This window comes from Podarcis bocagei (genome assembly GCF_964188305.1).
Source record: "Podarcis bocagei genome assembly, chromosome: 15".
Lineage (NCBI taxonomy): Eukaryota > Metazoa > Chordata > Lepidosauria > Squamata > Lacertidae > Podarcis > Podarcis bocagei.
The window spans coordinates 40,986,229-40,999,689 of record NC_138141.1 but is presented as its reverse complement, the minus strand read 5'-3'; the positions used below and the strand labels follow the sequence as shown (position 1 = coordinate 40,999,689).

The window sequence follows — 13,461 nt, the reverse complement described above, 5'->3', positions numbered from 1 at the left end:
GAAATCCTTCTAAAACAGCCCAATGAGGACTGAGAGTGCACAGCAGCCATGGAGTCATGGCTGATTGTTGGAGGAGAGAATGGAATGAAGCAGCTGGAAACCTGAACAGGAGCACCCTGCCACGCTGCAGCATTTTGTTGCAGATCCCACTTTTATCTCCTGTTTGTATAACCTAATTATAAGGAGCTTCCTTACAACCATGAACAGACATGCCTCTATAATTATTTGTCACTAGCAAAATGGCTATTATTTTATGGCAGGCCAGGGATGGGTGGGTTTTTCCGTGTGTGTTCTCCTCGCATTTATTCTATGAAGGCTAGGGTTGCCACATTTCAAAAAGTGAAAAGTGAGCTTTTTAAAACTTTACCCAAAGTTCTTGAGCTTAAAAATTGCAAAGAAATGACATTTTTGAACTTTCTCTAAGGAAAATTGGCAAAATCGACACTGCCAACATGGGTTGCCATACATCTGGATTTTCCCAGGCATTTTGCAGACTTCTGCCTGGATGCTGCTTCCTACTGCATGTCCTACAGTATTTCTGGGAAATTCTGGATGTATAGCAACCCTAGAAGGCATTTGGCACCATATCCAACTGAAACAAAAGCACATGCGTCTTCATCCTGTTACCTATCCCCCTCTCTCCCCATCTTTCCATCACTTGACATCCTCGCCGTGGAAATGTTGACTGTAAGCTCCTTAGGTCACAAAGCACCACGCACGCTGATAGCATAATAAATCATAATTATGATAGCAAGGGAACCACTAGGAGGCTTAACATCCTTGCCAACGTTCCTGTAGAACGGGAACAGGGTAAATGTACCTTTAAGCATTTGAGTTCTTACCTTATTTTCTGCATAAGCCAGCCACCGGCTTCCTAGAGCTATGGGGTTCATGTTTGGCCCTGGGCAAGGATAGCAGCCTGTGGGAGGAAAGGAACACTGAGAATACTGGAACAGACTTTCTTATGAACAACAAAATACAGGGGAAACCAGAAGCTGCATGGGTGTTTATCTCAGTTTCTTTTTTCCACTGGAAAACTTGAGCTTAAACGAAGGTATAGTCACAAAGTTTCCCATTATAAAGGATGCTGCATTAGTTCAAGAATGAGGAACCTGTGCCCGCACCCTAGCTATTGCTGGACTCCAGCTCCCAATAGCCCCAGCTAGTGCTTCTGTTTCTGGCCCTGCCCAATCCTGGCATTCAGCCCCTGTAAGGTTACCCAGAAGAGAATGCAGCCTTCAGGCAGAAAAAAAGAGTTCCCCATTCTTGCTGTAGTTAAACATGGCAGTCACTGGACTCCAGGATATGGTATAATTCATGCAACTTGATCAACACGAACTATGTTATTCTGTCCCATGAACAGAATGGCGCAAGATGATGGGCTGCATCCAACTACGTTTTACTCAGAGGAGACCCAGCTGAAATTAATTTGCCTAAGTTAGTCATGTCCATTACTTTCAATGGGTCTACTCTGAGTATGACTATTATTGGACAAAGCCTTCTCTTTTTCCATATACGACCCCTACCCAGTATTCAAGCTTTCATAACTTCAAGGCTTGTCAAAGCATTGGGATCAGTTCTGCTCCAGACCCTCTGAGTAACTTCCCATCAGGCTTCCCAGTAGGCTATCAAGGCTGTTTAAAAAAATGGTGGGTCATTTAGCCTTCTTTACTTGCTCAGAGGAATAGCAGTCCTCATCATAAAGCCTTTCAGATTTGTACATTTGGGGAGGTGGGGGGAGCACTGATTTGCTTCAAGGAGGTCTGAAGCCACAGACTGTCTCCAGTTTGGACTGTCCTATATATCATTACATTGGCCCCACATAAGCTTAAAGGGACATTTGACCCATCCTCTCAATAGGCAAGGAAAGCTGATATACTGTTAAAGTGACTTATACCCTCTTTACCCCAAACAGAACAAGGAGAAGAGGGGAGAGATACTTTTATACAATTCCCTTCTTGCCATATCCATTTTATATGGCTTTTAAAATATATGCCAATGACATCTATCATTCTCTTCATCTTGTCCCACTTAGATTGGTTTTGGGTTTCTTGAAAAAGCCTTTTCAGTAGACAGTTCTCTTCCATCCCTTCTAATGAACATGTCAGTGGGTTGGTTTCTCTTTTTCAAAAGAAATAAAAATAATTGTCTGCCTCTTCCCAGCCCAGTGGGTACTCAACACTGCTTGATCTCCCAACCATGGTCAAAAGAGCAAGAGCACCCAGAAGACTTCTAACCTCCTCTCCTATCACAAAGGAATCACCTTTTGTAGCAAACCATGGTTAGAAATATGTCTACATCTAGGGGGTGGGGTTAACTTCAACATCTGAGAATTGAGAGCTAACTTCAACATCTGAGAATTGGGTGTTTGAAGGCATGAATTTAAGGAACATGACAAGGTTAGGTCCATTAATTTCAATAGGTCTACTCTGGGTAACACTTGGTTGAATACAATCTGTGGATAACGCATCACTATATGGTTATTAGTCATGAAATTGCAAGGAACGTGTGTGTGTGCAGAGGCAGCCTACACCAAATGCTGGAGGCACAAGCAATAGCAGAAGGCATCACCCTCACACCTGACTTGAAAGCTCCCAGAGACATCTGGCTGGTTACTGCTGAAGACAGAATGCTGGACTAGTTACTGAACTATCTCCTAGCCACAATGGCCAGGTCCTGCCTCCACGGGAGTATGTATGTCTCTAAATACTTGGTTCTGCCCCCAACATAATGCCTGCCCTCCTAAAATAAATCCTGGCTATGCCCATGCAGCAGAGCTATTCTGATGTCATACTCATGCTCTTAGGATCATGACTTGTGCTGAGCTTAGGTGCACTGGACTATTCAGTCCAGAATTCTGTGGCCTCAGGGAGACGTCATTCCTAATGGTGCTAATTTGATATCCTTTTCACTGGAAGCTGAAAATGAGACCTGTGCCCCACCTCCAAGCTGCAGGAGCTCAGTAGTCTGAGCATGGGTGAAGGCAAGCAGCTTCTATGAACTGTCTGGCTGCAAAGCATGTGCTCTGCCACTGAGCTACGGCCCCTTAAGATGTCTGGAGCACCCACAGAACTACTGATAAACTCCACCAAACTACTACAGTTAATCAAATCGCATGAACATTAAGAAGAAAGAGAAAGAAAGAAAGAAAGAAAGAAAGAAAGAAAGAAAGAAAGAAAGAAAGAAAGAAAGAAAGAACTATGCACACAGAAGCAAACCAACATGTTCAAGATCAAAGGGTCTTTATTCTCTCCCCATAAGACGCCACCACCCTGCATCAGCCAGATAATCCAACCAAAATGGGAACGGATCAAGACAAACAGAGGTGTAGAACGGGAACAGGGTAAATAAAGGATAGGAGGGGACGCTTTTGTTGCATGACACTGTTTATTCCCAGGAGACAGAAAAAAACAAATTGCCGAATCCTTTCAACTAATATTTTGTTTGTTCCTCCAAAAAGAAAGGGATAAATTAAACTTGTTTATAAAGACTATGAAGTAATATAGCTTGCAAATGTGTTTACAGAATCCCCTTGGAGATGAAAAGCTGTATAGAAATGCCACCACTCTCCCAGAGCTGTCGCATCTTCCATTGTTCTGAAGACTTCCTCTTGTTTAGATCTGCCCTTGACCTCCTCCCCAAGGGCTCCAACCCGGACCCTGCCAAGAGGAGACCCTTAATTCCTGGTGCAGTTTTGGCAAGGGCATTATGAGAACCAGACGAAGCCAAAGTCTGAGAGACTTCATCCAAACATTCTCCTGAGCACCCAGCCACCCTCATCTAGCCCCAAGATTATCTACTTGGCTCATCAGGGTCTCAGGCAGACAGTCTTTCTCAGCCCTGCCAATTGGGATCCTTGGGGCTGGAGACACCAGGGACTATTGGCCAGGGACTTTCTTGTGCCTTAGACCACCACTACCCCAGTAGCATTCTCCCCCACCCCCCATAACATTGTCTTTGGGGGTGGTGCATTAGAGCAAGCCCCTGTCTTCTTCCTTTTCAGCCTCTTATAACTCCTCTTCTCCCTAAGCAGGGGCGGGGAACCCTTTTTCAGCCAGAGGACCACTTCCCCTTGTGAGTAGGTTCCCTGGGGCCACATGCCAGTGGTGAGCAGGGCCAGAGGTGGGCTGGGCAATGGCTGCAACTCTTACTGTAGCAAGCTACTGTGCAGCAAGGCCAGATGGCTGTGGCCTAGGAGGGCGATGGTGTATAGGGAGTCTTGGGGTAGAGATGGAGAGGCCCGGAACACCACAATCAGCTCCCAAGTCTGAGAGTCCTCACCAGGGGTGCCAATTTTAGTAAAATATTGGCGGAGTCCAGGTGAGCCCTGCCCTGCACAATCACATGATGTGGCGCGCATGTGCACACACACCATATGAATGGGAATTCCTTTCAAATTTGTGGGGGGCTAGGCCCCTCAAATATTTTATTGGAGAGCCAAAGCAACCTTGGTCCCTAGGGGTCGGCTCCTACGTTCCTCACCACTTCCCTAAGAGGCTAGACACATCATAAAGGAAGCAGAGCAGACAGAGATCTGTTTGAGAATCCCCTTCAGGGGAGCCCCGAAGTCTACAAGAGTACTTAAAAAAATAAAAATAAAGTCTAAGGCGGCAAACAACAGCAAAATGGCTCAAAGAGGACTGAGCACATGCAACAGCTATGGAACTGTCAGGAAGGAGAGGACCAGGATGGTGTAACCTGGAGAAGGGTATCACTGAAAGCAACCCTGAACAGGAGGATTCCTGCTATGATATAAGGATGCACTGTAACTTTTTGTTACAGGTACACTGGTCAGACACCATACATTTAAGGCATATTTACACCTACCTCCCAAAGAATCATGGGAGTTTAGCTACACTTCCAAGCACCCTTAACAAACTACAGTTCCCATGTTTCCTTGAGGTGTATGGGGTGGGAGAGAATGCATTTTAAATGTATGTTACAGATGCAACCAAATGGTTATTCCTGAGTTGCAGGGGGTTGGACTAAATGACCCCTGGGATCCCTTTCAATTATACAATTCTAGGATCATGCTGGAGTCCGGCCTGGTCTTGCTGTGCATCAGGCAGGAGTTCTGGCCTTAAGTAAGCGCCACGGGCTTTGGTCTGATGACCAGCCAAAGGCAACCCGAGATATGTGTGTGTGTATTGCACTACCCTGCGACAGCCAATTCTTACTCTCATGCTTTCTAGAAGCAAACCTTTCCAGGTGCAGGAACACCTCCAACCTTAATTCAGGGGGAAAGTGTATTGTGTGTATTATTATTTTTTGCCAAGGAGTGTTTCCATGTCTAGAAAACCGTGTTAGAAGCAGACAGGGCGCGCTCAGCGTGTAGACATGCTCCAACCGCCTGGCTGCCTGTGACAAAGCCTTTCAAAACTCAAAACGAACAGGGCAAGTGGAGTTTAAAGTGGTTTCCTAATCAAAGACAGCTGCACCGGGAAGCTGCAACAACATTCACCCCTGCAAGACGGGCCAAACTTTAAAAGGCAAACTATTCCGTCTCTGGTAAGGTTTTTAATTCCGAGCAGGCCAGCCAGCAGAAGCGCTCTGTCTTCCTTTCAGGGAGGCATCCAAAAAAACAGTGTTCACATGCAACTGCTCAGCTACTGAAGGATGCTGGCTCCATAAAAGAGCATGCTATACCTGAGCCTTGGGGGTTTACAGAGAAGGGTTGTAGCTCAGTGGCTTTCCTCGTACAAGGTCTCAGGTTCAATCCCCAGCACCTCCACGTAGGGCTGGGAGGGCTCTCCATCTGAAACCCTGGAGAGTTGCTGCCAATCCATGCAGAGAATACTGAGCTAGATGGACCATGGGTGCGACTCTTTATAAGGCAGCTTCTAATGTTCTTAAGTCAGCCCTATATTTAAAGTCATGAGGACTAGACTCTTACTTTGTTTTCAGGCCACAGACAGTAGCTCAGTGGTGGGGCATCTGCTTTGCATGCTTAAGTCTCAGCTTCAATCCCTGGCCTCCTCAGATAGAGCTAGGAATGCCCCCTGGGAGATCTGCTGCCAGTCAGAGGAGGCAGTACTGACCTAGTTAGGCATAAGAAAGCTCCCTATGCTTCTATGATGGCAATAGGCACAATTCAAGGTAAGGTGTTCAATTCAAAACAGTGGTTCTCAGTGTGAGCAGCATGAATTCTTGAGACATCTTTGGCGTAGGACATTTGAGGGGGGGAGAGACTCATAGCGGGGTCTTGCTAACGGCCACACACAAAAGTCCGGCACCAGTCTTGCATTAATAAACCATGGGACTGCACAATCTTGACATATCAAGAGCAGAATCATCAAGTTTTTTTAAAAAAAATATAGAACACAGTAAGCAGACTGACTAAATTCTCTAAGAAAAGAGCCTCTTTGGGGACTCAGATGTATCGCATCAATAGAAACTTGGTGCCAGATAATGGCTTCAGCCATCGTCTTCCTCCCCGGAGACTAAGAGCACATCATCAATGTGAGGTTGACAAGAGTCGGGGGAAAGTGGGGCTGGCACTGGCTGTTGGACACAGAGCCACTGCTGCCGTATCACCATGTCCCAATCGCCTGGTCTCTTCCGGGGGGAGAAGAGTCACCCTCCCCCCCTTCTAGGATGAGTAGTTGGCAGAAGCGCCGGAGCTGTCATAGCAGGAAACTGATGCACCAAACAGCCGTTTATTTACTTTTGATAAATGTGTCCCTGTGCCTCTTCCCCACTTCCTCCAGCCATCCCAATCACCGCGGGGGAAATGGGATGTTCTTCAAAGGACCATTAAGCGGCAGAGGAAGAATAGGCAAAGAGCACCATAAATTAACAACAGGCAATCAGAGAGGGTTAAGGCAATTGACTTCTTGCCTTAAAGCCACGGGATCAAGTCTCGTCAGGTGGCCACCCCATCTAGTAACACCCCCCCCCTTAAGGGCAGAACATATGCTTTGCGTGCAGAAGGTCCCACATTCGATATCTAGCATCTCCTGGTAGGGCTGGGAATGTCCCCTGCTTGAAACCCCAGAGTCCTGTGTTATGTGGACCAATGGTCTGACTCTGCGTTCCTCTTTTATTTTATCTTTTATTCAGCTGCCTATGTCCCTCTTTTAATTAATCATTCATTCAGAATCACAAGGACTTGAAGCTTTTGAGAAGAAAGGCCAGAGCTCAGTGGCAGACGGAATACTTTGCATGGAAAATATTCTGTTCCTGACTTCTCCAGGTAGGAACATCTCTAGCAAAGGACTGTACAAAGCTGCCTTATACCAAGTCAGACCACTGGTCCATCTAGTTCAGTGTTGTCTACACTGATTGGCAGGGGCTCTCCAGGGTTTCAGACAAGACATCTCTCCTGGAAGATGCCAAGGATTGAACTAGGGGCTTTCTGCAAACAAAGCAGCTGCTCTAGCACTGAGTTAGTGTTGCTTGATGTGGTACCACAGCCTTGTCAATGTCTGGATGTGTGCCAAGACTGCAGCTCAGCATCTCGTACGGATAGAGCCCCTTCTATTCTCCACCCCACCCCAATGGTGGAAATCCATAGCTAAAGCAAGTGGGAGACTTCAGAAATCTGCTCTTCGGGTCAAACAACAGCAATTCTTGGTGACTGTGCCACATTGCCACCACATCAAACTGTCAGCATCTATCGGTCCCCTTGAACACAGACTACAAAAATCAAATGAGCTCTCAGGGTTGTGTTGTTTTTTTAAACAGGCTTAAGAATTCCTGATTCAACTACAATAAAGAAAAGTTTTAAGGGGGGGGAACCTCCAGCTCAGACCATAAGCATATATGTCATTTTTTTAAAAGTTTTTAAAACCTGGAAGTTTAATGCTAAAATCTGAAACTTTTGAAGGAGAGTTAGTCACAAAGTCGTTATAATTTGAGGCACCCATATCCAAGTTTGGTTACAGTTACCCCCCACCCTAGAGTTTTCCTTTCTAAAGGTTCAGGAAGTTCTACTTGCGCGCGCGCGCGCACACACACACACACACACACACACACACACACAGAAGGTCTGTAGCTCATTGGTAGAGCATCTGCCTTGCATGCAGATGGTCCCAGGTTCCATCCCCGCATCTCCAGGTTGTGTTGCGAGGCAGACCCCTGCCTGAAACCCTGGAGAGCCGCTACCAGTCAGTGTAGACAACACTGAGCTAGATTATGGGGAAGAGTACATACACTGGCATCTACTGTTGAAAATAACATTTTATAAAAGGAATTACATTAGGGATGCTGCTTAACAAATATCTGCACGTGAGGCAAATCTGCAAACAGAAAATGGGTATACACAGTCGTACCTTGGAAGTTGAACGGAATCCGTTCCGGAAGTCCGTTCGACTTCCAAAACATTCGGAAACCAAAGCACGGCTTCTGATTGGCTGCAGGAAGCTCCTGCAGCCAATCAGAAGCCACGGAACCCCCCCCCCCCAAATTGGATGTTCAGGTCCCCCCAAAAATTCAAAAACCGGAACATTCACTTCCGGGTTTCGATCGATCAGGAGCCGAAAGGTACGAGTACCAAGGCATTTGACAACCAAGGTACGACTGTATTTGGAGAAGTAAGTAGTTAAAATGCTGGTGGATTTTCATGAGAAAACAATAGAATCATAGTTGGAAGGGGCCATGAGCATCGCCTAGTCCAACCCCCTGCAATGCAGGAATCTTTCGCCCAACATGGGGCTTGAATCCATGGCCCTGAGGTTAAGAGCCTCCTGGTCTTTGCCGACTGAGCTATACTGCAACCTGATGCCAAAAATATGGCAAGCTGACGTTAAGATTGGGGAAATGGGGGGCAAAAAACCTGAGAGAAAGCAAAATTGACAGATCAACACATCCACACCCTCTTGTTTGCAATCCCCACAACTGGAATTCGGCAGCGCACTGTCTCCGAAACTGGATATAAAATATAGCCATCGTGTTGCCAGGGGGCAGGGGTGTGAGTTAGTAAATGGGTGGGTGGGCCTCCATGCCTAAAGGCTAGATAGATGGCCTTTCAAACTCTACGCTGTTCAGAAGTTTTTAGAGATCTGATTATGTACAACTTACTTTGGGGCAGGGGGTGGAGGAAAAGACTAAGAAAGTAAGGCAATAAAATCAGGAAGGGATTTTATTTCCCCACAAAATCTGAGGGGGCAGGAAAGGAAGTACCCCATACAGATCTGATTTCACACTTTAATTCAGAAAATGTTATTAGCAGCCATGGAAGAACCATGTAATGCCTTGAAATCAAGGCTAGTTTCCCTGCTGCTTTGGCTTCAGCAAACGGGAAAGCGGATCCCTCGGTTATCTCAAGGCCATGATGTGGGGAGAAACTGACACCTATTGGTAACTTTCAGATTACTCCACGAATGCTGTTTTTCCCCACTTTGAAGAAAGGGAAGCTGTTTTAAGCTTTAAACACACACACAAAGAGCAAAACAATGTAATGCAAAGACTAAGTAAATTCAAGGCATTTCCACCCCCCCTCCTGCCATTAAATTCTAAGCTTATTTAGCTATATTTTTCCTTTTAAGGACAACCAAACCTACTTCTAAAGTAAGCTTGTGTTTCAGCATGCAGGGAGGGGACCACGATAAGCAAACAAATATACATTAAGGCTAGCCTAGTTCATCCTCTTCAAAAGGTCAGAAAAGTTTACATTTAACATCTGGGGCAAAAGACAGATTTCTGCTTACACAAACTGAAGTTAGGACTTCTGTCAGGGTGGACCTCAGTTCCTCTCCTCCTTCAGATGCCCGTTGTTTCCCAACAGAACGAGACAGGGACATGGAAATGTGGACGCTAATTCATGCACGGATTTATTTATTTACAAACATGTAGCCTACTTTTCCAGTGGTGTCCTCAAGGAGGCTCAAAGCATAAATAAAAGAAGCAGCGCACCCTCCTCAAACTTGGTGCACATTCGTTCTTTTCCCCTTTCAGAACTGGAGGTACGCTTCAGTCTAGTTAATACAGAACCAACTAGGGACAGGCAAATCTGTCCATTCCAATTTATCTTTTTTCCAATCATCAGTTCTGCACATTTCAACACGAGGTGTTGTTGTTTTTTAAGTCCTCATGAAAACCCATCAACATTTCCCCTAATACACGCATTTCTACTCACACTTTTCCCTAGTATATTTATTTTTGAACTCATTACTAGGCGTGAGAACAGCACAACAAAATTCAGAGAAGTGTGGACTTCAAAGTATGATTGTCACTTTGGTTTGTGGATTGCTTCAGAAACTGCGAATCCGGGAACCTCATCTATAAATGCCAGCTGAATCTAATTTCTCCCCCATCTCTAGAACCAACTCATGTGAACATCATAGGTGACACAGAATTCCAGGCAGGCAAGTGAGCAGGGCTGATTTCTGTCTCCCTAACCAGTCCGCTTGATTTCTGTGCTGTCTGGAAATGGAGCATAGAAATGCAGCAAGCTGGCTAAGGGTGCACAGAGCTAGGGCCAGCCCAAGACGTTTTGGCACCTGAGGCGAACCCACAAAATGTTGCCTCTCATTGGCAAGTAAAAAAGCAGGGAGTGAAGTTCTACACTGGGAACACAGGCTTGGAATCAAGTCATCCTTACCCAACGGTTGAAGGTGGTTGAAGAACCCAGGAGACCCCAAAGCGCAGCCCTTGCCATTTTCTCCTTAGGGGTGGGAGGAGACCAGCGGTGCCTCCTATTTGTCTAGAGGTAGAATTGTGGTGGAGCTACCAAGGAGGAAGCAGATGTAGCCTCCAAGGAGAGTGTTGCAGCAGACAATACATTCCTTGGAGACAGGATCTGCTGCTCTTGTGGATCCTGCCACCCAAGGCATTCACCTCACCTTGCCTCATGTCCAAGGTCCGCCTATGGACACAGCAATCCATCTGTCCTTCTGACAGCCCCCTTGGCAGAATACAAATTATTTTACTAGTCTGCTTAGAGACTAATTGCTTGCATTTCTATGCTGGCTGCAGAAGAGGGGGCCTTATCCTATTCCACGGTCAGCCCAGAGTTGTAGGCCACTAACCCCTTAGCAGGCTAGTAAAAATCTACAGGCTTAGAACATGTGTAGGCTTGTTTACAAGGCTATTACAGTCTGCACTAAAATAAATATTGTTGGGAGGGGGGTTTCAACCATCAGTTGTGGTGTGGGCAGCATCAAAGAATCCCAATGTGTCATTGCTTTCTGCTTTAGAATGATGTCACTGCAGCTGAGGGTAGAGGTGGTGGGGAAATCAGCACTGCAGATTCCTGCTCTGATGGATTTAGAAGCAACATGGGATGCTGTAGCCCCTCTGATGACACAATAGTTCTCAACCACCTGACACCTGTGCAGTGGAGTCCGCCACGGTTTCATCTTATTCCCCATGCTCTTTATCATCCACTGGGTGAGGTCATCCAGGGATTTGGAGCATACTGTCATCAATGTGTGGATGACAACCAGATCTATTTCTCCTTGTCAGCAGAATCAGGGGAGGCCGTGCTGCTGCTGCTGCTGCTGGACTGGAGGCAGCAATGGGCTGGATGAGAGTCAACCAACTGAGATGGAATCCTGAGGAGGTGCAGTTCACATGCCCAGGATTCAGGAAGATGATCTGCTCCTAATATGGATGACCTCCCTTTTAAAGGAGGTTTGTAGTTGGGGAGGGGAAGCTACTAGATCAGGCATAGGCAAACTCAGCCCTCCAGATGTTTTGGGACTACAACTCCTATCATTCCTGACCACTGGTCCTGTTAGCTAGGGATGGTGGGAGTTGTAGTCCCAAAACACCTGGAGGGCTGAGTTGGCCCATGCCTGTACTAGATCCAGTACATGTGGCATCTGTGATATGCATTACGTTTTTCTCCAGCTATGGTTTGCCAGCTATAGCCATTCCTGGACCGAGATGGTTTGGCCAGAATAACTCATTCTCTAATAACCTTCTATTTTTATTGCTGTAATAAGCTGGGAGGGGGCCATCCTTGAAGACAGTTCAAGGAAGCTGGCACATACTTTTTGCAACCATATAATGTCAATTTTACAAGAGTTGCACTTGTAATATGCATGTGACTGAGCTCTATTCATGCTGTTGTTATATAATAAACCTGAACAACTTTGCACCTAAGTACTCAGAGAAGTGCCTCTCCCTATATCAATCTGGCTGGGCCCTAAAATCTGCAAAAGAGACCCTTCTAGGGGTCCTGCCAGCATTTCTGTGGTACATCAGTCATTAACTGTGGGCCTTTTCTGTGGTGGCACACCAGGTATAGAATTCCCTCCCATTAGAAATATGACAAGTGTGTACATTGTATATCTTTCTCCACCAGTTGAAAACATCTTTCTTCCCCAAGGCACTTGAAGGTAGATAATGAATGCTGGTCAAATATAACTGCTTTCTGCTGTTGCTTGGTATGGATTTTAGTACTGGTCTTCATTTGCTATATAGCCCATGCAGGGGAACCTTTGGCCCTCCAGATGCTGCTGAACTACAACTCCCATCAGCACCAGCAAGCATGGTCAATGGCCAGGAATGATGGAAGTTGTAGTTCGGCCACATCTGGTAGGCCAAAGGTTCCCCACAACTGTTATATCATATTTTATAATTTTAGGAATGCATTTTATATGTGTAAACTGCCCTGGGGTTATTTATGATGAAGAGTGGAACAGAAATTTATTGAACTAATAAATAAAATTAAAAAAAACAGTGTGCCCTGGCACAACCTTTTTGCCTTGCAGTAGAAAATGCTTTTAAAAACAAGAATAGACCAATAATGCCAAGTCAGTATAAAACAGGAAACAATCTGAAATAGCAACTCCCAACCATCTACAACCAAGGCAAGTTAACAGAAGTGCCAACTAAGTAACGCTGGTGTATTTCTGATCAGTAAGTTCCTGCTGCCGGGGGTAACCAAGCTTACCTGTAAAAAGTTGTCATTTCTGGATCATCAAACAAAGCGATTATATGGAAGCAAACATTCTCTAAACATCCATGTTTTACAAACCTTGAAAAAGGTATCTCTAGCCCGATATTTGGAATATACCATATGTGGTCTGAAATACTAGGGGAAAGATTGTGCACTTCCTTAATGGCATCCCTTTTGCACACGTCCCATTGAATAAGCAACTATTATCCCATTAAAAAACCATTTCAAACCAGAAGAAATCTGGGAGCAACACTTTGAACACACGTTTTAATTCCTACAGCAGTAGGATGAGGATTGTCAACAGGTTGGGTGCCAGAAAAAGCAAACAGGAATAATCCAATGGGGATGGTTTGGCACTGTGTAAGAGCACACCTCTCTCGCAAAACTCTCCTACCAGGAATGATGAACCTGTGGCCCTTCATGCCACCTGAGGCCGATGGGAATTTGAGTCCAGCATCATGGGGGGAGGTCACCTCCATTTTATACCTTTCAAAGGGGCTTGTGCAGGACAAATCCCATTGTCATGCCCCTTGGTTTTACAAGTATTGGGTCCCCAACAGATCGACAATAGCTCCCAGATTTGGCCACCATGCAAACAGTACTCTGTTTTTAAGGAG

General features: G+C 45.7%; 1 protein-coding gene across 7 annotated transcripts in view; it reads right to left on the bottom strand.

Moving 5' to 3' along the window:
• The window catches only part of BCAS3 (BCAS3 microtubule associated cell migration factor), a 470,437-nt gene that overhangs the window by 395,014 nt on the left and 61,962 nt on the right, over positions 1–13,461 (bottom strand). For all 7 annotated transcript variants that reach the window (XM_081172929.1, XM_081172926.1, XM_081172924.1 and 4 more), the window contains one exon: positions 843–919. In XM_081172929.1, coding sequence (XP_081029055.1) covers positions 843–919 — 77 coding nt within the window. The remainder of the gene's footprint in view (positions 1–842; positions 920–13,461) is intronic.